This window comes from Cydia amplana, chromosome 24 (assembly GCF_948474715.1).
Source record: "Cydia amplana chromosome 24, ilCydAmpl1.1, whole genome shotgun sequence".
NCBI lineage: Eukaryota > Metazoa > Arthropoda > Insecta > Lepidoptera > Tortricidae > Cydia > Cydia amplana.
In genome coordinates this window covers 7,430,986-7,453,893 of record NC_086092.1, presented here as the reverse complement: position 1 = coordinate 7,453,893, position 22,908 = coordinate 7,430,986, and the positions used below count along the sequence as shown (strand labels likewise).

At 40.3% G+C, this 22,908-nt stretch overlaps 2 protein-coding genes across 2 annotated transcripts in view; one reads left to right on the top strand and one right to left on the bottom strand.

The window, feature by feature from the left end:
* LOC134659241 (androgen-dependent TFPI-regulating protein-like) overlaps nt 1-22,908 on the top strand; it is a 516,400-nt gene that overhangs the window by 117,404 nt on the left and 376,088 nt on the right. The gene's annotated exons all lie outside the window — the stretch shown is intronic.
* LOC134659066 (uncharacterized) overlaps nt 1-22,908 on the bottom strand; it is a 65,668-nt gene that overhangs the window by 5,430 nt on the left and 37,330 nt on the right. The window contains exons 2-12 of the mRNA XM_063514671.1: nt 15,149-15,543; nt 14,753-14,828; nt 14,260-14,463; nt 13,153-13,277; nt 12,453-12,632; nt 10,985-11,079; nt 10,079-10,139; nt 9,234-9,292; nt 6,844-6,976; nt 3,313-3,443; nt 2,039-2,135 (exon numbers count right to left, since the gene is read on the bottom strand). Of these exons, the coding sequence (XP_063370741.1) occupies nt 2,039-2,135; nt 3,313-3,443; nt 6,844-6,976; nt 9,234-9,292; nt 10,079-10,139; nt 10,985-11,079; nt 12,453-12,632; nt 13,153-13,277; nt 14,260-14,463; nt 14,753-14,818 (1,151 nt within the window). The 5' untranslated portion in view covers nt 14,819-14,828; nt 15,149-15,543. The remainder of the gene's footprint in view (nt 1-2,038; nt 2,136-3,312; nt 3,444-6,843; nt 6,977-9,233; nt 9,293-10,078; nt 10,140-10,984; nt 11,080-12,452; nt 12,633-13,152; nt 13,278-14,259; nt 14,464-14,752; nt 14,829-15,148; nt 15,544-22,908) is intronic.

Sequence of the window (22,908 nt, the reverse complement as noted above, 5' to 3'; positions counted from 1 at the left end):
CGCGTTAAGAAAAGAAATTAAGAAAAGACGAAGAAGGAAGAAAGAAGAGCGTTGTCCAGGGTTATCCCGGCTCGCAAATCAAGAGGTATCCAGGGTTATCCCGGCCCATTTCAAGAGGAGTCCAGGGTTATCCCGGCCCACTAACATCGTCGTAAGCAGAGCCAGCCATACGAAGCGTCAAGCGAGCGCCACATGGAAATGCCAGCTCGCCAGGCCACGCCAGCAGCAGCAAGAATGCCGGTCGCGAACTCGCACCGGACCGGACGAAGACGAAGCCGAGGACGGCCAGCCACACAGCAATAGGATGTAAATCCTACATGTAATTTATTATTTTAATTAATTTTCTCTAAAAGCCAGCATTTTTTATTCCAATTCAGTAGCAGTCAGATTTAAATCGTTCATAATTATTAAAGGTTGTCGCTAAACTCAATTTCGTTTCGAGCATAAATAATTTTCATAAGAAGTCATAATATAATATAAAAATTAAAAGTGTCGAATAGTGTCCTCAATCATGTATGTTGCAATTTGCAGCGCGTGCCACGCGTTGTGCGCACGTCGACAGAAAATTTAACTAGGCCGCGATACTTTGCCGCGAGTTAGAATATTTTAATAAGCGATGAATGAAATTTGATACATCGCATAACGATTAAATAATTAACAACTCAATTCAATAAAATTATTTTATTGTTTCTTAGTAACGATTGATACTTTAGCTACGTGTCGGACTGATCACCTGATATACAGCGAAAGTTTGATTTATTACATCATTTTTTTTAATTTTCGAAGTAAATAATAATGTTTATTTTATAGAAATCTTACAGTACGGTACAAGTTTGAAAGTTTTAAGGAGTTTAGGCACATTTAATTATAAAATGTGACCTTATAGCTAGAGCACTAGTCCTTCGTACTTGATCATAGTGTGATATACAGTATCCTCCGTGAAAGTTGTAGGAGACTTATTGTCTTAATGTATTTGTGTCTCTAGGTACAGGCAGAGCCGTACAGCCTGGCCTGATATGCCATTTTATAGAGTTGATAAAGGGTGACCATGCCCTAGGTGTTTATTGAAGAATTGCTATGGATAGCATTGATAGGTGAAGGGTGCGCACAGAGGCGCAACCCAGTTATGCCCTTGATCATAGTCGACCTTATAGGTGTCCGTGAAAGGCTTAACATTTAATACGGCATTAGTTTATTTTATTATCAGAATTATGGGAGATACCGTAACTATAAACAGCGAGAGTGAATATTTTAAAGTTGAATACCAATTGTTTCTAAATGTTTTAAAGTTGAATAGTAAATGTTTTAAAGATGAAGAGTAGGTAAATGTTTTTAAAGGAGATTTATATTTTATGAGAAAAGGAAGTAAATTAATATTTTAACGTTTGAGAGATAATAACATTTTAAGTGAAGATAATATTTTCTTATTAACGATATTTTTTTACAAGGACTACGACATTAATACGACACATAAAATCAAGTTAAGTAAAGATTGTTTCCATTATGCCTATACAATTTATTAACATTTTTTTTTATTGATTTCAGAAAAAATTGTAAACAAGTAACATGCGTTTAAATTTTTTCTTCTGCCACCCCGGCGGTGAGAGGAACTTTCGGGGGAGGTGTAATGTGGTAAATGTCCACTTTTAGTGTTTAGCAGTAACGCTTTGGTTTACTGCGACATAAACGCATATTGCTTGTGTCAGCGCAACCTAACGTGTATAAAACAATAGGCATTTAGAGAATAAACGTTCAGAATGTTCTTATACTAGCACGCATAAGGTGTTTGACTTCCACTAACTCCTCACCCGACTCTACTCGCCAATACACTTGCCATAGAAGAAACCTATAATATCTGAAAGTACATCCGTTCCACACCGATGTAGGTAGCTAGCCATAAGCCGCGCGTGGCGCTGTCGCCACCTAGCGGCCATATCTGTGCTGATCGTAACAGACGCGTTTTGTTAGAGAGTGAGTCTTCTGTACTTAGTACTATTATTTATTCTGTGATGGTACTATTAAGGTCTGGATGACTCACTTGGCATGGACGCTGTCCTGGCGGACAGGGCTAGGCGGAAAGTTGACAGTACACCACTGTTTAAAGCTGGTGCACGGAATCCTGCCGCCACTCGTGCCTGAAAACACAAGTTTCTAATTTACTTTTCTCAAAAATGGACGGCAAAGTCGACGTTGCCGGTTAAAAAATAGGTCGCGAAGTGCGTAGTTTATGGTCAGTCAAAAATTTTAAAGTTAAAAACATTGTAGTCTCGATTTCGGGACTGCATTCCATTATTTGTCGAGTTCCAAACTTTTTAAAAGTTGAAATGGCCATATCTAATGAAGGCATAGGTCCATTAAACAGCCAAACAGATGATCAGTACTTATAATTATAATGTTGGTACCGCGGCTATTTAGGTGTCTCAAATGGGTTGGCGTATTTTCAGCAAAAAAATACACTTCTATTTTTTTAAAGGCGGCAAAATAAATGTTTTTTATGGTTTTTAATTTTTCTGTGAAAATTAGAACGTAGCTTCTGTAAAATATTTCAATTTCTTGCACCGTTTTTGAGAAAAGCACTATATATTACTCGGCTGGAAGGCTACTTGCTGGCTTCGGATTCAATTAAACGGACTCCCAAGGTCGTCCGTTTAAAACGAATCCTCAGCCAGCAAGTAGCTACTTCCGAGCCTCGACAATAATATACTATTTCTTAGCCTATTTGTGTGTCCCACTGCTGGGCAAAGGCCTCTCCCCTGGTTTCAAGTTTCTAATTAGCTGGAAATTTGATGTCCCGCTCGCACAGTGGCATTTGCCGGCGTCATCGGCGAGACAGCAGTATAATGCACGAAAGAAATAGGAACAGGCGGTTCAATGAACGAGATTCTTCGTGCTTGCTTTACGGTAAAATATAAATACTCAAATATCTCTTATATCAAAGAGAATTTGAAATAATTTAATTTTTACAAGCAGAAACGTCTGCGACCGATGCTATTAAGCTTAGAATAAACTTAAAAGTGGAAGAATTACTGTCTTGGGTGAGACTTGAACTCACCACCACCACCATATTATGGGTCTAGGGGACCCTAGCGACATCTACCGTAAGAGCGTTACACTTCTTAAACGGCTACCGGAGTTCCAAGTCATATTGGAAATTCACCAGTTACGATGTGCTACCCATACTAATTTATTTTTTTCCAAGACAGTAATTTTTCCACTTTCCAGATGGCAGTAAATGTACCGTGGCTACATACTTTACCATGACAGTAACTCTCTATACACTCTATTTTCTTTGCTCATATGTTCCATACGTACCACTTTTACTGACTGTGACAGAATTCTTGCTGTTCTGGTCTAGATGGTGTGTCAATTGGAACAGAGTGGCCACCCGGTGCACCAACATACGCTCGTACGATGTCATGCAGGGGAACTTGAAATTGCACCGTCTGAATACGACAAAACGTGTATTAGTTAAAAAAAGACCGACATAAAATAAAAAAAGCGGCCAAGTGCGAGTCGGACTCGCCCATGAAGGGTTCCGTATTTAGGCGATTTATGACGTATTAAAAAAAAACTACTTGCTAGATCTCGTTCAAACCAATTTTCGGTGGAAGTTTACATGGTAATGTACATCATATATTTTTTTTAGTTTTATCATTCTCTTATTTTAGAAGTTAGGGGGGGGGGGACACACATTTTACCACTTTGGAAGTGTCTCTCGCGCAAACTATTCAGTTTAGAAAAAAATGATATTAGAAACCTCAATATCATTTTTGAAGACCTATCCATAGATACCCCACACGTATGGGTTTGATGAAAAAAAAAATTTTGAGTTTCAGTTCGAAGTATGGGGAACCCCAAAAATTTAGTGTTTTTTTTCTATTTTTGTGTGAAAATCTTAATGCGGTTCACAGAATACATCTACTTACCAAGTTTCAACAGTATAGTTCTTATAGTTTCGGAGAAAAGTGGCTGTGACATACGGACGGACAGACAGACGGACAGACAGACAGACAGACATGACGAATCTATAAGGGTTCCGTTTTTTGCCATTTGGCTACGGAACCCTAAAAAAGGCCAAGTGCGAGTCGGACTCACGTTCTAAGGGTTCCTAGGGTTAGAACGTAAATGAAATGTCTTTAAAAAACCCGTAGGGGTCGGATCGAAAACTAACTACTTTTTTCCTTTTGATGTACGGCATCGGATAGACAAACCGGAAGATATATGTTTCCCGTCTAAAGCATATCACACACAAGCTGACTTTTTAGCTATTGCATTGACAGAAATTATAGCTTCGGCATTTTGAAAAAAAGTTCAAAAAAAACGGACGGACACATAAATATTGACCCTGCTCACAAAATAGATAATAAGAATTAAATTTTATTGCATCTTTCAGATATTCAACCGTATTATCTACCCCTTTGCCTATATTGTTATAATAAATGCTTGTTTTGTGTTAAAATAAATATTTACTAAATTGTATCCATAAACATTTCGTAACAAAAAAAAACAGAGACATCAATGTTGGTGCAGGAGATATTCATACATAATGCGGTATGAGCTGGCGGCCCTGGACTCAATAGAGCGCCGGGCTCATAGACTTTTAGGCGATGACCCAGCTGTCAAATCAAAGTTACAGAGCCTCGATCATCGCCGACGAGTTGCATGTCTATCGGTGTTCTATCGGATACATTCTGGGGAGTGCGCACAAGAGCTGCATGACCTGATCCCATTTTCCCCTTTCCATCATCGGACGTCCAGGCGCGGGGAGCGAATGCACCCGTTCGTGGTTAACATCCCATTTGTCCGTACAAAACGATTTGCCTCGTCTTTTTTGGTAAGGACGGCTAAGGAATGGAATGCGCTCCCGTCATCCGTATTCCCTGAGAAATATGGCCTCGGTCTCTTTAAAGCTAGAGTGAATAGGCTATTACTGAACCGGTGAGCTCCATCTTAGGCTCTGTCTTCACTTTCCATCAGGTGTGTCTAGAGCCAATCGCCGATCAGTTTATCATAAAAAAAAATACAGAGAAATTGAACCGAAAAGTCAATTATTTATTATACAGTGTGTAAGTCCAATACGGGCAATAAATTAAACCAGATATAAGAATTTACCCGTCTAATCATTAATTAAGAAGTTTTTTAAAGTTACACTTAATATGACTCCGTAATGAATTTTTTTCACATGTACCAAGCAGCAATGTACTGCAAACATTAAGAATCAGAAGATGACATGACATTACGAGATACGAGCTTTTTATTGTAACTGCTAACAAACGTTGACAGTTACTTTAAAAAGCTCGTATCCCGTAACGTGTGGTGTATTACATTGCGGGCCGAATTATTTTGTATGGTTAAAATTTTCATTGCATTTCTAAGTAAAATGTATCTCAATATACTTTTTAGGTCCTATGCTAACCACCGTTTAAATATTCGCCCGTATTGGATTTACACACTGTATATGTTATGGACCAAGTGATTAATATTAATTAGTGGTGTAAAAGTGATTAATGAGGGCATTTTTACACATGCCTGTACATGCACATGTATTTGTAAACATGTGTACATAGCAGGGATATTGCGAATATCCGCATCCGCGGAACTTCCGCATTATTTTCAACATCCGCATCTGCATCCGCATCCGCATAAAATCAATGCGGAGTTTAATGTGGATGCGGATGTGGAACAGGTCGGTACAGGAACGTCTTAGCATCGGCGTAAGTGCTAGACTGCTAGGTAATTTAGTCATCAGCCAAAAAAACCTATTAGAAATGAGCAGTCAAGCGTAAGTGGGACTTAATTAATGTACGGAACCCTTGAAACGCGAGTCCGACTCGCACTTCGCCGGTTTTTTAAAATAAAAATTACTAAAATGTAATATCTGACGTTTTTTATGTATCTATCTTGACATCCGCATCCGCATCCGCGGATGTAAAAAAATCGGCATCCGCAACATCCCTGGTACATAGGTAGTTTTAGTAAATTTTAATTTTGTAGATATTATTTCTGTTTTTATATATCAAGAGTACATGCACTATGTTATTCAGTATGGCTTGTATTGTATGGAAGTAAATGTCAACATACCCAGTGTCGCTGACCAGTGCATGTAGTTCCTTCTCTATCTTGAGCAGCAGCACCGGTTAAACCTGGAGTTACCATGGTTCCCAGTACAATTTGACACTGGGTTAACGGTTTAACCCCTTAACCCCGGGTTAGTGGTTAGTGAATGTCAACATACCCAGTATCGGTGACAAGTGCATGTAATTCCTTCTCTATCTTGAGCAGCAGCACCGGTTAAACTTGGAGTTACCATGGTTCCCAGTACAATTTGACACTGGGTTAACCCCTTAACCCCGGGGTAGTGGTTAGTGAATGTCAACATACCCGGTATCGGTGACAAGTGCATGTAATTCTTTTTCTATTTTGAGCAGCAGCACCGGTTAAACCCGGAGTTACCATGGTTCCCAGTACAACTTGACACTGGGTTAAAGGTTTAACCCCTTAACCCCGGGTTAGTGGTTAGTGAATGTCAACATACCAGGTGTCGGTGACAAGTGCATGTAATTCTTTTTCTATTTTGAGCAGCAGCACCGGTTAAACCTGGAGTTACCATGGTTCCCAGTACAATTTGACACTGGGTTAACGGTTTAACCCCTTAACCCCGGGTTAGTGGTTAGTGAATGTCAACATACCCGGTGTCGGTGACAAGTGCATGTAATTCTTTTTCTATTTTGAGCAGCAGCACCGGTTAAACCTGGAGTTACCATGGTTCCCAGTACAATTTGACACTGGGTTAACGGTTTAACCCCTTAACCCCGGGTTAGTGGTTAGTGAATGTCAACATACCCGGTGTCGGTGACAAGTGCATGTAGTTCCTTTTCTATCTTGAGCAGCAGCATTCTGTCTCGGGTGTTCTTGTTCAATGTTTCTCTTATGAAGTTGACTAGTTCCGGGCCCGTTGGCTCCATTTTATTATCGGCTGAAAATAAATTAATCAGTTTTAATATTAATTATTCATAATTACATACATTACATTATGTATTCATTTCATACAGAGCACATTTGAAAACCTAGCCCCAAACTAAGCAAAGCTTTTTTTTTTAATTTTTAACAAGCAGAAACATCTGCGATCGATGCTATTAAGCTTAGAATAAATCTAAAAGTTGAAAAATTACTGTCTTGGGTGAGACTTGAACTCACGGCCTCTGGATCTAACTCCAGCGCTCTGCCATCTGAGCCACAAATACCTCATTCATAGCCAGCAAATCTTTCCACCATATGGGTCAAGGGGACCGTAGCGACATCTAGCGTAAGAGCGTTACACTTCTTGAACGGCTACCGGAGTTCCAAGTCATATTGGAAATTCACCAGTTACGATGCGCTACCCATACTATTTTTAATTTTTAACAAGCAGAAACGTCTGCGATCGATGCTATTAAGCTTAGAATAAATTTTCGCAAAAAGCAAAGCAAGGCTTGTACAGTCAGCAGCAGAAGTTGCTAAGCGGGCCAGGTGTTCAAGATGATCTTGACGCGACTTTATTGTTAAGAAGAATAAGAGCGTGTCAAGGTAATTTTGAACACCTCGCCCGCTTAGCAACTTCTGCTGATGACTGTACTATGGGTACTAGGCGACGATACACATACTTATATACCTACATAGAAATCAGCCATGACTCAGGAACAAATATCTGTGCTGATGTGCTTATTAAACAAATAAATGCCCTTACCGGGATTCGAACCCAGGACCATCAGCTTCACAGGCAGGGTCACTACCCACTAGGCCAGACCGGTCGTCATAAAAAAAACCGAGTACATTTTTTCAATTTTAGAAAGTTTCTATTTGGGTGAATTAATATTTTTTATTGGTGATAAATTGACACGAGTTTCGAATTACCTATTCGCACCATTGATATAGTATAAAGAACTGGATGCCCAATCAGCCGCCAAAAATGGCCCCACAAAAGTAATGTCAAAACAGATCACGCATCACTTTTTCGTTTAGTCTTGTTTGAAATGCTCAAATGTGAAGTTGTCAACAATTACGAAATGTGCCGTTAAAATATGTAAAAATAACAATGATAAAACAAGGAAAAAGGATGGAATGTATTTCTTTCGGTTAGTTCTTTGGATAGCATTACATAATTTATGTAATCTGGTGGTAATTTTATGGTTTTGAATAAATTAATTTGTTAGTACCAAAGAAGGGATGTCAAGGAACAAAAATCTAATGAGTCGATGTGAGGTCAATATTTTTTTATATTTTTATATTGAATTCATAAGGAATAATATTATGTTTAAATTCAAGATTTCCAAGAAAACCTATGCGACGTGCAAAGTGGACTGCTATTTAATTATAGCAAGAGATAGGAGTGATGCAGTTTTAAACAAGGCAAAACGGCACTTGTGTGTTCGGCCCATTTCCCTGTTTCCGACATATACACCACCAATAAGGGCTACTAACTGTAAATGCTAAACCTGTCTGAACACAGTGAACAGGATTTTTTTATAAAGTATAGGTAGACTTAAAAAAAAAATACAATCAGTACCTAAATGTCCCCGTGCACCCGTGCTATGAGTAAATGTAGATCTTAAATACACAGTTATTTGGTACTACTTATTTAGAATTATTATTTAGAATTTATTTCAAGACGTATACGAATTAAAAATTTAATTTGTTTGAATTTGAACCACGAATTAATTTTATTTGAGTTCCCGATTAAATTAAATTTGTTTTATTTATTACTTCAATTGGTTTTCCTGTACAGTAATACATATTAAAGTGTACCAAAGTGACTCCATTCGTTCATTATTCTCGTTTGACGTTGTTTGACGTAAATACGTTACGTTTAGTGCCATCGCACTAAATTTTTTAACAGTGTTGGTACTTATGTTTGCAAATTTGACACTTAATGCTTACGACATTAAGCTCTTTTCTGTACGAAACATTTATCTTGACTCAAAATTTACGTAAGCGTTTTTATCATCAATGCAAATGGTGCGAAACGTCATTGGGATCCACATTTGTTGACGTTTTTGTTCTGCTTTGTGTGTCTATTTCTTTTATATTAAGTCAGTGATTCGCACGTGTATTATACAATGTTACAGTACATATGGCCCTTTAAATGTTCGACATAGGCACGGAAAGCGCTTATTCCCGCACTAGTGCGGGAAAGTTGCATTGTAAAATACTATTACACTAATAGATGCGATTATAAAATTATCTTAATTATTCACCTGAATCAGTTCTGCTTAATGAATTAGTCTTTGGTGGTTTAACTTTCCCCTCCGGACATCTGTAAGCGAAAATAATGATTAAAAAAAAATATTAAAAAAAAAAAACACTTTTAGCCATTGATAATTATTATTTTTCTATTGTTCCTAGATGTAATACGATTCAAAATATGTGCCCTCAAGATAATCATCACATTTTCGTTATTTATATAAAACTAGCGACCCGCCCGGCTTCGCACGGCTTCGCTTCGGCTTCGCAACAAATTATACACCTTCCTCTTGATTCACACTATTTATTAAACAAAACCGCATCAAAATCCGTTGCGTAGTTTCAAAGATCTAAGCATACATAGGGACAGACAGCGGGAAGCGACTTTGTTTTATACTATGTATCAGGGATGTTGCGAATATCTGCATCCGCATCCGCAGAACTTCCGCATTATTTTCAACATCCGCATCCGCATAAAATCGATGCGGAGTTTAATGTGGATGCGGATGTGGAACAGGTCGGTACAGGAACGTCTTAGCATCGGCGTAAGTGCTAGACTGCTAGGTAATTTAGTCATTAACCAAAAAACCTATTAGAAATGAGCAGTCAAGCGTGAGTGGGACTTAATGTACGGAACCCTTGGAACGCGTGTCCGACTCGCACTTGGCCGGTTTTGTTAAATAAAAATTACTAAAATGTTTGACGTTTTTTTTATGTACCTATCTTGACATCCGCATCCGCGGATGTGAGCCTTTGAAAATCGGCATCCGCAACATCCCTGCTATGTATTTATATAAAGTAACCTAAAATAAATGCGGTGTATAAAAGATAGATGTAAGTTTTTAAATAATACATTAACCTGCAATATGACTCGTCCGAATCCAAACTGCAAGCTTTTCTGATATCGATGCTCGAGCCTCCTAAAAACAAAGCATATTTCATTACTTTTTCACTAAAACACTAATTTTATCATAAGCCAAAGACGCGAACTGACGTGACTGGCTACTGTACAATATCAACCTTCATGCATTCCGACAAGGTTCACGATGCGCCGCACTCGATAAGTGTGGCGTTCAAAGGTAAGTTATCTCTCCTGATTTTTATCTAAGTAAGTATCAGAGTTGAAATTTAGCATACCTAACGTCCATGACCATGCAATGTTATTATTTTACCTCTACCTGGTATCAGTTACTGTCTTAATACCAAAACAACCGGTATGAGAAGTCAGAGTACCCGGTGCAATTATCCGAACATAATATACCGGAGTCCTGTTTCGTGGGATAACGTTAACCGGTATCAAATCGGTATCGTAGTAACGTTATTATCAAACTTAACAGCAGTCATAGCAGCCAGTGAAGGCGTCGGGCACGATATTACCGGATTGCTGTTTCGTCGGACAACGTTAACCCTTAAAGGTGTAAGGAATTATGCAAAATTGAAACCTATCACTTTGTAATAAAGTTCAAAATCATAGTGGGAAATAAATTCCCTCTGCCTTTTCTTTATAACGCTTGACAGGTATGAAACCGGTAAAACAGTAACGTTATTATCAAAATTACCAGTATGCTCGTGCAGTAATCAGGACACGATATACCGGAATCCAATTTGGTTGGGTAACGTTAACCGGTATCAAACCGGTATTACAGTAACTTTATTATAAAATTTACCGGTATGCTCGAAGTCGGAGCAGTCATCAGGACAGTTTGGTTCGGCAACGTTAACCGGTAACAAACCGGTATGAGAGTAACGTTATTATCAAAATTACCGGTATGCTCGTAGTCGGAGCAGTCGGTGCAGTCATCGGGACACGATATACCGGAGTCCTGTTTGGTTGGGCAAGGGTTCCGTCGTCTCTGACCCCTGAAACATACAACATAGTCATAAATGGTAAAATAATAATAGAGTCTGTGCGGAAAGAGAAGAGTCGTGGAATGTATGGAGCCCAATACATTCTACGACTCTTCTCTTTCCGAACAGACTCTAGTGGTTTAGGTAAAATAAAATGGAACCTAAAGACGACCGTTGATACGTTGGAGGCTTCCTCGCACGATACAGCGAGGAAATGCCGCCAGCATTCTTGGTACGGTTATGTAGCATAATTTCTAAAATCAATTTCCTAAGTACGAAATTCCTAAAGACAGAACATCGAAAATCAAAATGTCTAATGTACGAAATTCCTAAAGATACACGTCCTACGGTTAATCAACCTACTATTTAAATGTCTAAAGTACAATACTGCTAGTGCACGAAAATACTAACGATATTTTTCCTACGTTCAGTTGACCTAAGTTTAAAATGTAAAAACTGCGAAATTTCTAACGACATTTGTCCTACGTTTAGCTGACCTTAGCTTAAAGAGTCAAAGGTACGCAACTTTATTTTCAAAAAACTTCCTTTACAACTTAACTAGACGGAGCCCCGCTTCGCAGGGCTCCTATTTCTGGGTGGTTTGCCCTTCGGGCATCTGAAGCTACCTAACGAACCTAACCTACCTACCTCCCTACGCTTTTTCCCCCAAAGTGTACTGTTTTCAAGGACGTCACACTAAACTAAATCAATAGGTAGGTAGGGTAGGTAGGTTAGGTTCGTTAGGTAGCTTCAGGTGCCCGAAGGGCAAACCGCCCAGAAATAGGAGCCCCGCGTAGCGGGGCTCCGTCAACTTAGGGTAAGAAGGACATGTTCTCGGAAATATTGATTTTCAATATATTGTCATTAGGCTTTTTGAACGTAGCTATTTTGAGCACTAGACATATTGACTTTCAAAGTATTATCCTTAGGTATTGTGTACAAAGGAATATTGATTTTCGAAAATGTGATCGTTCGATTAAAAGTGTATTAGGACATGCGTCTTTAGGAATTTCGTACATTAGACATTCTGATTTTCGATGTTCTATTTTAGGAATTTCGTACTTAGGAAATGTGATTTTAGAAATTATGCTATATAACCCTTGGTACAATGCCTCAAGGGCCTGTTTTAGATTTAAATAGTTATTCATTTAGTTTAGTAGTACCACTGTATATGTTTTAAGTAAATAAAGGTTTTTATTACTTAGAGCAAAAACCGACGACGAGCGAGCGAGCGACGCAAGCGATACGAGGTCCATTCGACAACAAGTCGCGCGACTGCTGCGGCCAGCGGCGACGAGATTTCTGCTCCCCGCTCTCCCAAGACTGCTTCTGTCTCCCTCCCCCCGTGTATCCACTCTCCCGTCTCACTCTCTCCCGTATAGTACCTGCACTGGGAGCGACAGCCCGCGACGCAAGCGACACGAGGTCCGTTCGACAACAAGTCGCGCGACTGCTGCGGCCAGCGGCGACGAGATTTCTGCTCCCCGCTCTCCCAAGACTGCTTCTGTCTCCCTCCCCCCGTGTATTCACTGTTCCGTCTCACTCCCTCCCGTATAGTACCTGCACTGGGAGCGACAGCCCGCGACGCAAGCGACACGAGGTCCGTTCGACAACAAGTCGCGCGACTGCTGCGGCCAGCGGCGACGAGATTTCTGCTCCCCGCTCTCCCAAGACTGCTTCTGTCTCCCTCCCCCCGTGTATTCACTGTTCCGTCTCACTCCCTCCCGTATAGTACCTGCACTGGGAGCGACAGCCCGCGACGCAAGCGACACGAGGTCCGTTCGACAACAAGTCGCGCGACTGCTGCGGCCAGCGGCGACGAGATTTCTGCTCCCCGCTCTCCCAAGACTGCTTCTGTCTCCCTCCCCCCGTGTATTCACTGTTCCGTCTCACTCCCTCCCGTATAGTACCTGCACTGGGAGCGACAGCCCGCGACGCAAGCGACACGAGGTCCGTTCGACAACAAGTCGCGCGACTGCTGCGGCCAGCGGCGACGAGATTTCTGCTCCCCGCTCTCCCAAGACTGCTTCTGTCTCCCTCCCCCCGTGTATTCACTGTTCCGTCTCACTCCCTCCCGTATAGTACCTGCACTGGGAGCGACAGCCCGCGACGCAAGCGACACGAGGTCCGTTCGACAACAAGTCGCGCGACTGCTGCGGCCAGCGGCGACGAGATTTCTGATCCCCGCTCTCCCATGCCCCGCCTGTGATCTGAAAGTATAAAATCGGTATTAAGTTTGGTTTTTAGGGTTCCGTACCCAAAGGGTAAAAACGGGACCCTATTACTAAGACTCCGCTGTCCGTCCGTCCGTCCGTCTGTCACCAGGCTGTATCTCACGAACGGTGATAGCTAGACAGTTGAAATTTTCACGATGATGTATTTCTGTTGCCGCTATAACAAGAAATACTAAAAACAGAATAAAATAAAGATTTAAGTGGGGCTCCCATACAACAAACGTGATTTTTGACCGAAGTTAAGCAACGTCGGGCGGGGTCAGTACTTGGATGGGTGACCGTTTTTTTGCTTGTTTTGCTCTATTTTTTGTTGATGCTCTATTTTTTGGCGAGTGAGACTCGCACTTGGCCGGTTTTTTTACTAAGCTATTTGGATAGTGGATACGTTTCCTGGGGCCTTACCATGTCTTATTGCGATTCTGTTTAGGATCTAAACTGAATTGTTAAAGGACGGAGCTACATAAGTCGCATAACTCCGTCCCTTAGCAATTCAGTTTAGGTCCTAAACAGAATCGCAATAAGACATCATGGTAAGACCCCTGATGTCTTATTGAGCCCATTTTTTGCATTAAAAAAAATTGTCAATTAAATGAAATAACTTTTAGACCGAATTAAGAATTTAAGATTTTTTTATACATCGGATCCTTTACTTACATTTTTGATTGCCCCCCCGAGTGTTTTCTACCAGTTATCATCCATTTTAAAAACGAAATCCCTAAGAAAAAAGCAAGTTATACCAGGCATGTCTCACTCCGCGATTTCGTCGCTTTGCTACAGGTAGCTAAAAGTACATCCGTTCGGCCCCAATTTTGGTGAAAGCCATAAGCCGCGCGTGGCGCTGTCGCCACCTAGCGGCCATATCTGTGCTGATCCTAACAGACGCGTTTTGTTAGAGAGTGATTCTTCTGTACTTAGTACTATTATTTATTCTGTGGTTATACTAAATTACAAAACTCACGTGTATTTCAACCGGGCGCCTCTTCTCCTCCACCTCCACCACGTCCGTAACCGGATTCCCGGTACCAGTGTTACCGGTACCACCGTTACCGGTACCGGTAACGGTATCGGTACCGGCATCGTCGACGGCGGGTGACGCGGGCCGCGGGGGAGACTGCGACTCGCGTATCGCCTGGCTTCTGACTAGTTGTTTTGACTTGAAACTCTGAAAAAAAAAACGGTTTTATGTAATAAAACGGCCTAGCGTGTCGCTCAAGCCATATTCGAACTTTAAGACACGTCAAATATAAGATATTGAAACGATATGAATCGGATATGTCAGTGTCAAACAAGTGTCAAAAGTGACGTTTCTTCAAAGAAATACGTCAGTCGTGACACTTGTTTGACACTGACACATATCCGATCCATATCCTTTCAATATCTTATATTTGACGTATATTAAAGTTCGAATATTGCTTTATTACTATGTTGTTCAATCAATAACTTCATCTTACCCTATTTCTATTCAACGCGCTGCTCTCCTCTGAAGGGGAGGTGGATTCAGATTCAGGATTCTCCATATTATGGTACCTGAAACCGGTAAACTTTATGAATACTATAGTTTGGCAAGCCATTTCCGTCAGTAGAAAAAGGCGGCAAATTTAACCCTTTACCGCATACGAAGCTATATATGGCGGAATTGATATTCAACTCTATTGACAGCTATTACTTAGTTCAAATTAAAAAAAATATATATATATTGCATGCACGCTCACATTCACAAACTCGAGGGCCGAGCGGTGAATGGCTCAAATCCGATAAGTTAGTATGTGTACGAAACCGGTTTGTAATGGAGTGACAGTTTTCTTTTAGCGACTTCGTAATCTGTCAAGTTTATGAAAAAAGCTCACCTTTATTCGATCTCCAAACGAAAATCAGCCAATCACGACATAAAACTACTTGGTTATTTATACAATATACAAGAAATTGGACCAATCACAGATCTACTAACTAAGAAGGCAACTATCCGAATGGGAATTTACGTTTAGAAATTTTTTAAAGCTTCCTTTTTCAAAATTAAAATAATCGAAAATTCTAGAATGCGTTGACGGTTCTATTTAAATTTGGAACACACGTTCGGTTTAATGTTGGTAAGCTCGTTGCGTTTCTTTTTAATTTTTAGGTGGTTTATAGTGTGGTGTGGACGGCGGTTGACGGAGTGCATTTTTTTAAATTTCTCTATTGCTTGGTTGACGGCGTTGGTGATTTTATACGGTGCTTCTTCACTATGTTGGACGCCATTAAACTGTAACAAAGAGAGAAAAAAATTAATTACTTGGTTAAATGATACCAATGATAGAATAAAAAGGAAAATAAACAGAATCGGCCTCCAGAGGTACCCGAGGTGTCCGACCGAAACCGATACCGGTTTTACTCTAGTTTCGGTCGAAACTTGATTGTTATGCTGAATCACGCCAAAACCGTAATTTTCGAAACAATACTGTTTGATAATAATAATAACTCAATGGCGATATTTTTTGTAAAACCCAAAATAGCCCAGTAATTTTAATTATTTTATGCTCTTTAATACGTAGGACTGAATCATGTATTTAGGTAACAACTTCGTATTATTTTTATTACATTGTCCCATTAATAATGAAATAATAAACCAAAGAACGAAAAAGAACGTAATAATACCGGTATTTTTTGTATGTAGAAAAAAGCGGCCAAGTGCGAGTCGGACTCGCCCATGAAGGGTACCGTATTTAGGCGATTTAAGACGTATAAAAAAAAACTACTTACTAGATCTCGTTCAAACCAATTTTCGGTGGAAGTTTACATGGTAATGTACAACATATATTGTTTTTAGTTTTATCATTCTCTTATTTTAGAAGTTACAGGGGGGGGGGGACACACATTTTACCACTTTGGAAGTGTCTCTCGCGCAAACTATTCAGTTTAGAAAAAAATGATATTAGAAACCTCAATATCATTTTTGAAGACCTATCCATAGATACCCCACACGTATGGGTTTGATGAAAAAAAAATTTTTGAGTTTCAGTTCGAAGTATGGGGAACCCCAAAAATTTATTGTTTTTTTTCTATTTTTGTGTGAAAATCTTAATGCGGTTCACAGAATACATCTACTTACCAAGTTTCAACAGTATAGTTCTTATAGTTTCGGAGAAAAGTGGCTGTGACATACGGACGGACAGACAGACGGACAGACGGACAGACGGACAGACAGACAGACAGACAGACAGACATGACGAATCTATAAGGGTTCCGTTTTTTGCCATTTGGCTACGGAACCCTAAAAACCGGTTCCGAGCCTTGCGACTATAAAGTAAGTTAGAAGTGGCCTCAGAGTGACGTACAGTCGCCATCAGATATATCGGAGTGGCCGAGGTGCTCAAAAGTATCTGAGCACGCACTCGAACGCCTTGACAATAGAGGCGTGTTCAGATATTTGTGAGCGCCTTGGTCGCTCCGATATATCTGATGGCGAGTACATCTAGAGTTTTGGGGGTCACTAGGTTAGGCTTAATGGTGTAAGGACTGCAGATCGAGGTTGTGATAAGACAAGGTCGGACTTTTTCGGCTGACCTCAAAATGGATCGGAGATTTCATGGTAGACATCGTTAAAAAATAGGTGAGACATGAAAATATGACGTAGAAATGATTCCAAGACTTAGAACACTTTTGTGTACTTATTTATTGGCGATATAATGGAATTTCTTTAAATTAAAATGTTGGTGGCAAACAAACACACCGACCGTCCGATGGTAAGCGGTTACCGTAGCCTATGGAGGCCTGTGACGTCAGCAACAGTGATGTCGACAATTGTCGCACTAGTCACCGTGGTGAAATAGGAGCATGTTTAAAGGCTAAATCCCCATAGTAACGCATAAGTAAGTACATATTTTTTACATACCTACCATCTTGTTTACGGCACACAGTCGAAGTTCAAAGCCGTTCTCAAGTTTCGTGAAAGCCACCCCCCACCCTCTACTCCCATAAAAATTATGCATACAGTAGGTCAACACAGCGCCGATAAGCAAATCACTACACTTAATGGCTCCTCTACACGATTGCCCAGCGCTGGACCAGCGAGATGGCCATGCGATGGTTGATAGCACGCACTATGGAATGGACCACGTGTAGATGCGTACGCGTCATCGAGTACTACTACTACCTTTGATGTGCGGACGAAAAACCGATACCGCTGCCATCCCATCGCCATCAAGGCGACACCACTACCCTCTCTACACGCTGGCCCATCTTAGTGGGCCAGCATGATGGGCCATGGTGTAGAGGAGCCATTATAAAACAACTAGTGACCCGCCCCGGCTTCGCACGGGTTACATAAAACCTTAACAAATTGTACATCTAAACCTTCCTCAACAATCACTCTATTCACAGGTGAAAACCGCATGAAGATCCGTTCAGTAGTTTTTGAGTTTATCGCGAACATATTACAAAGAAAGTCCCCTGCCGCGTCTGTCTGTTTGTGTGTAAATATGTATTTAACGCAACAACTACTTAACGGATTTTCATGCGGTTTACACCTATAAATAGAGTAATTCTTGAGGAAGATTTAGGTGTAGGTATTCATTTCCACATATAAGAGCGATTCTTCTTCTTCCCGCCAGACCTGTTCCCATTTACTTGGGGTCGGCCTTCCTTGTCCTCAATTTCCATCTAGCGCGGTCTTGCGCTACGTCTTTATTTAAAAAACCGGCCAAGTGCGAGTTGGACTCGCGCACGGAGGGTTCCGCACCATCAACAAAAAATAGAGCCGAAACAAGCAAAAAACGGTCATCCATCCAAGTACTGACCCCGCCCGACGTTGCTTAACTTCGGTCAAAAATCACGTTTGTTGTATGGGAGCCCCACTTAAATCTTTATTTTATTCTGTTTTTAGTATTTGTTGTTATAGCGGTAACAGAAATACATCATCTGTGAAAATTTCAACTGTCTAGCTATCACGGTTCGTGAGACACAGCCTGGTGACAGACGGGCGGACGGACGGACAGCGGAGTCTTAGTAATAGGGTCCCGTTTTTACCCTTTGGGTACGGAGCCCTAATGAGCTTCTTTTAGGTCTTTTTCAACCGTCGTCGACCACGTGATAGGTGGTTTGCCCGAGTTACGTATAGTGGTTGGCAGTTTTAGGGCAAGCTTCACCATATGGTCTTCTGAACGCCTTTGGACGTAACCTTCCATACATATAAGAGCGATTACTATACTAAGCTTACCTTTTGATTACTTTATTAATTAAAAGGTCGTTGTAGTACGTAGGTATACTGCGGCTTGCAGCGTAGTAATTTACTCGTTACGTGTAAACGTGTGTAAAGTATTTTTTTTCTACTTACTTTGTTATATTTCTGATAGTCAAACCGGGCCTACTGTATTAGTGTTTATTACAACACTGAAACCGTGAAATCGCGGAATTCGAGCCAGTCACGCGATACTACAAACCGACCTTAGTACCTAAATGAATGTAGTTAGTAGACTTAGTAGAACCCTAGAGGCGGACTATGCTAACTTTGCATTGCATTTGCAATGACAGTGTAGCAATGTTACCATTAATTTAATAGCAAAACGTGAGACACATACATATTAACTCAGTCGCTCACTCTTCTACTAGTTATGATCGAAAAAGCTCATGATTCCGAGTAGAAAAAAACATAAAAAGTCCCTTATTTGGAAAAAACGTGTAGTGTAAAAATTTAGATAAAATGGCCTAGATACTATATTGTATACCAGTTAACACATTCACCGACGTTTTCGTAGCGCTACGCCCGTAGCCGATCCCAGCGTTTTCCCGCTTTGTAGGAGTAAGCGACTACGAACAGAGAAACCCGCCGAAAGGCCAAGTACTCAATGAGTTAATGAAAGTAATTAGTAATTACTAATTACCTAAAGCTGTAATTTTCTTTGTACAGTCTACACCAGCGGTCGGCAACCTGCGGCCCGTGAACCTGTCACTTGCGGCCCGCGAGCCTCCCTGGCTATTTTGTATGTAATATTGACAAACGGCAATGTCTGATAAAGTCATAAATATTAACAAAATATGTTATTGTACACCTTTGTAAACCCATATTCAGCGAATAAATAAATACAATACAAATACAAAGGTTGCCAACCGCTGGTCTACACATCCATGCCAATTTTCATAAAGCCCCTACACTGCAATAAAAGGATTCACCTCTTCCATTCGTGCACCTTCGTATATTTCCGGAGGCATTCGGAACGCATCTCGTGACCCGGTCATTGGGACGGCCGGGTCTCGAGACAACCCCGCCCTAAAATCAACCTTACTCCTTTATACTACGGTTGCGTTTCGAACGTGCAGAGGCTAGTGGGAGATGGTGACAAGCTGAAATGAGACTTAAACGGATACAGGAGGGTAGGGTTTTGAATGTAGTCGGGAAATGTAGGGCGGCAAAGTTCACGTGTTTCAGTGGTTATTGTCATCGTCTCGTCGCTTTGGAATCACCAGTTTAAGTTGGAACTACGTACACATGCAGTTTTTAAACAGCAAGAGGTCTCTATATGCTGGTTAGTTTGGGTGGAAATTGATGAGAATAACAAGGAAGGCTGGTCGTATCGGGCGTTATGGGAAGGTAGATAATTTAAACAGTTTATCCCGACTAATAAGTGATTAACGTGGAAGGTGTTTTACTCGTACGCCCTAGCATTATTTAGCATATAAATAAATAAATAAATATTATAGGTCATTTTTACACAAATTGACTAAGCCTTACAGAAAGCTCAAGAAGGCTTGTGTTGTGGGTACTCAGACAACGATAGATATAATATACAAATACTTAAATACATAGAAAACAACCATGACTCAGGAACAAATATCTGTGCTCATCACACAAATAAATGCAAGTCTTATTTATAGGTAGGTACGTCATCATTTCATAGAAGTATGACGTTTAAAATAACACTTGCACTGTGTGTGCTATCAAAATCATTGTAGGCTTATCTTGGTCTAACTCTAGTACGGTTCACGTTGTTCAAGTATGGTGTCGCGTGCAACGCAACTGATGCTAAGCAGAAATCTAGAATCTAGATCAGTGGTTCCTAACCTTTTCAGTCCGGTTACCCCTATGACTAACTAGGGAACCTGATTTTACCCCTCCTCCCAATGTGGTAATAAAAAATAAAACGTGTACGTTTGCTGTATTGTTAAATTAGGTTAGCTTATTACCCCCGTAAAATACCAGTTTTACCCCCACGGGGGTAATTACCCCCAGGTTAGGAACCACTGATCTAGATCCTTAAAGCATCCTTTTGTTAAAACCAGCTAAACATCCGTTCCATTATATATACCATTGGACCTCGATACAAAATGGGATCATCTTTTATTTTATTAGTCATACAAATGCAAACCCCAAAATTTGCCACTGACATTTGAATCTATAGTGCAGGGAATACAGTTGATTTTTATTTGTTTGAAAATTTAACGAAACAAAAGGAATTCAACTCTGTTCCAATTGAATATGGTTTAAATTTTATCGAACTGAAGAAGTATAGGTAGGACCTTGGGCCTTAGGAGGATAGAATGGTCAACTACACCCACAGACAAAACATTCTCCAGACTGAGCATAGTAGCGCTACGCCCTCTGCCACAAATATACGGTAGTTTTACTCCATTTTCGAGTCAAAAGTGTCTTTGTGTGACGTCCGTGTTGAACGGACCAATTACGGCACGGGACTCGCTCACCTCGTCCCCCGCACCCCAGTATTTTTGGCAGCGTCGGTTTCATGGAATAATTGCTCTAAACTCCGTCTAGCTAGAGGATCCGTAGTCTATGACTACACCCCTCGGTATTCAGTCCCTTTAGGGTTTGGGTCTTCCCATTGTATATATCTGACAAAGGGCTAAGGGCTTAACTGAATAAGGTAGGTCACATACGGTGCGAATTTGCAGATGACAAAGTTTTTCGCCACACCCGCTCGAAAAGGCTTTCTTTATTAATTGAAATCAGTGTGCAAAATTGCACTAGATCCTTAAGATTATCAGCCTAGTGTCGGTTATTTATAAAATACTAGCAACCCACCTCGACAAATTATACATAAACCTTCCTCTTGAATCACTCTATCTATTAAAAACAACCGCATCAAAATCCGTTGCGTAGTTATAAAGATCTAAGCATACATAGGGACAGACAGCGGGGAGCGACTTTGTTTTATACTATGTAGTGATTGTGATATAACAAGGCAAAGGGTCACCATGAGCGACAGCCCTAAACCTAGCCGGTCTGGATTAAATCTGAGTCTGAACCGGTTGGTTGACCGTTAACGGACTTTGGACACGATTTGATATAATCAGAAGCGTCTTTCCAAGCGGTTGGTTCCATAGAATAAGTTGCAAAGCATGACCTCGAAAAATATGGCTAAGGGTTGAAAAACCCCTTGTATATGCATAGAGAACTATAAGTAAAGAAAGAGTGGTAACTCCATATATCAGTTTTTTTACCAAAACGCGAGTTATTTCATAGTCGACATCTAACGTCAAGTAGCGGACATTATCGGTTCTGCTAGTTGACAATAGATGTAGCCGCAAATAAAACTCTAATGCTCGATAATTTTTAGCTAATATTATAACCGGATTAACCGGAACTCTATTTTCAACTCCTTCTGCTTATAATATTAGTTGTAAATTGTTTTCGTAGATCATTTTTCGTCAGTAGCGAAACTTATGACATCTGGTGTTAAATAGCGGTACTGATACGCTACCTTGACGTTAGATGTCGACTACGAAATAACTCTCGTTTTGGTAGGAAAACTGATGTATGGAGTTACCACTCTTTCTTTACTTATATTTCTCTATGGTATATGCTAATGATGATGATTATAAATTTCACATCTTTAAGCTTATCGAATAAAGGTAACACTTCAATAACCACGTGTATACCTTCCCAGACCAAAATTCAACCTTAACCAAACCAAATTAGGATAAATTTTGCATAACATGATTACTTTCCCTGTAACCCTGAGTCAATACAGCCTTGGGTGAATCATTTATATGAAATCAACCTGAAAGTAACCTTATGTTATGAGGATTAGGTTTATTTTAGGTTTTTCTTCAAATGGGTTGCGTAAGTGTTATTAATAGAGTGACCAGCGATGGGTCTTATGGCGTTGTAATAGGGTTTAAAATTGGTAAGTTAATATTGTGGATGGTGATAATACGAAAGTGACCTTTGATGGTATAGAGATAGGATATAATAGGTCAGCTGGTTTTTAGGGATTTATAGGTGGAGTTAGATAATGGGTTGCTTAGGTCATCTAGTTTATCTAATGACGGCATTACTTAGTAATGCTTAAGAATAAAATAGTTTTAAATACCTACCAAAATACCACCATTCCGCAAATTGACGTTTTTGAGAGAAACTCTTATAATAATTGAGCATTTCTTAAGATTTCTCCAGGATCCCATATCATCAGATCCTGACAATTGAAATACTACGCCCCCTAGGGGCTGAAATGGAGAGTACATAACCACAGAATAAATAATAGTACTAGGTACAGAAGACTCACTCTCTAACAAAACACGTCTGTTACGATCAGGACAGATATGGCCGCTAGGTGGCGACAGCGCCACGCGCGGCTTATGGCTAGCCACCAAAATTGGTGTGGAACGGATGTACTTT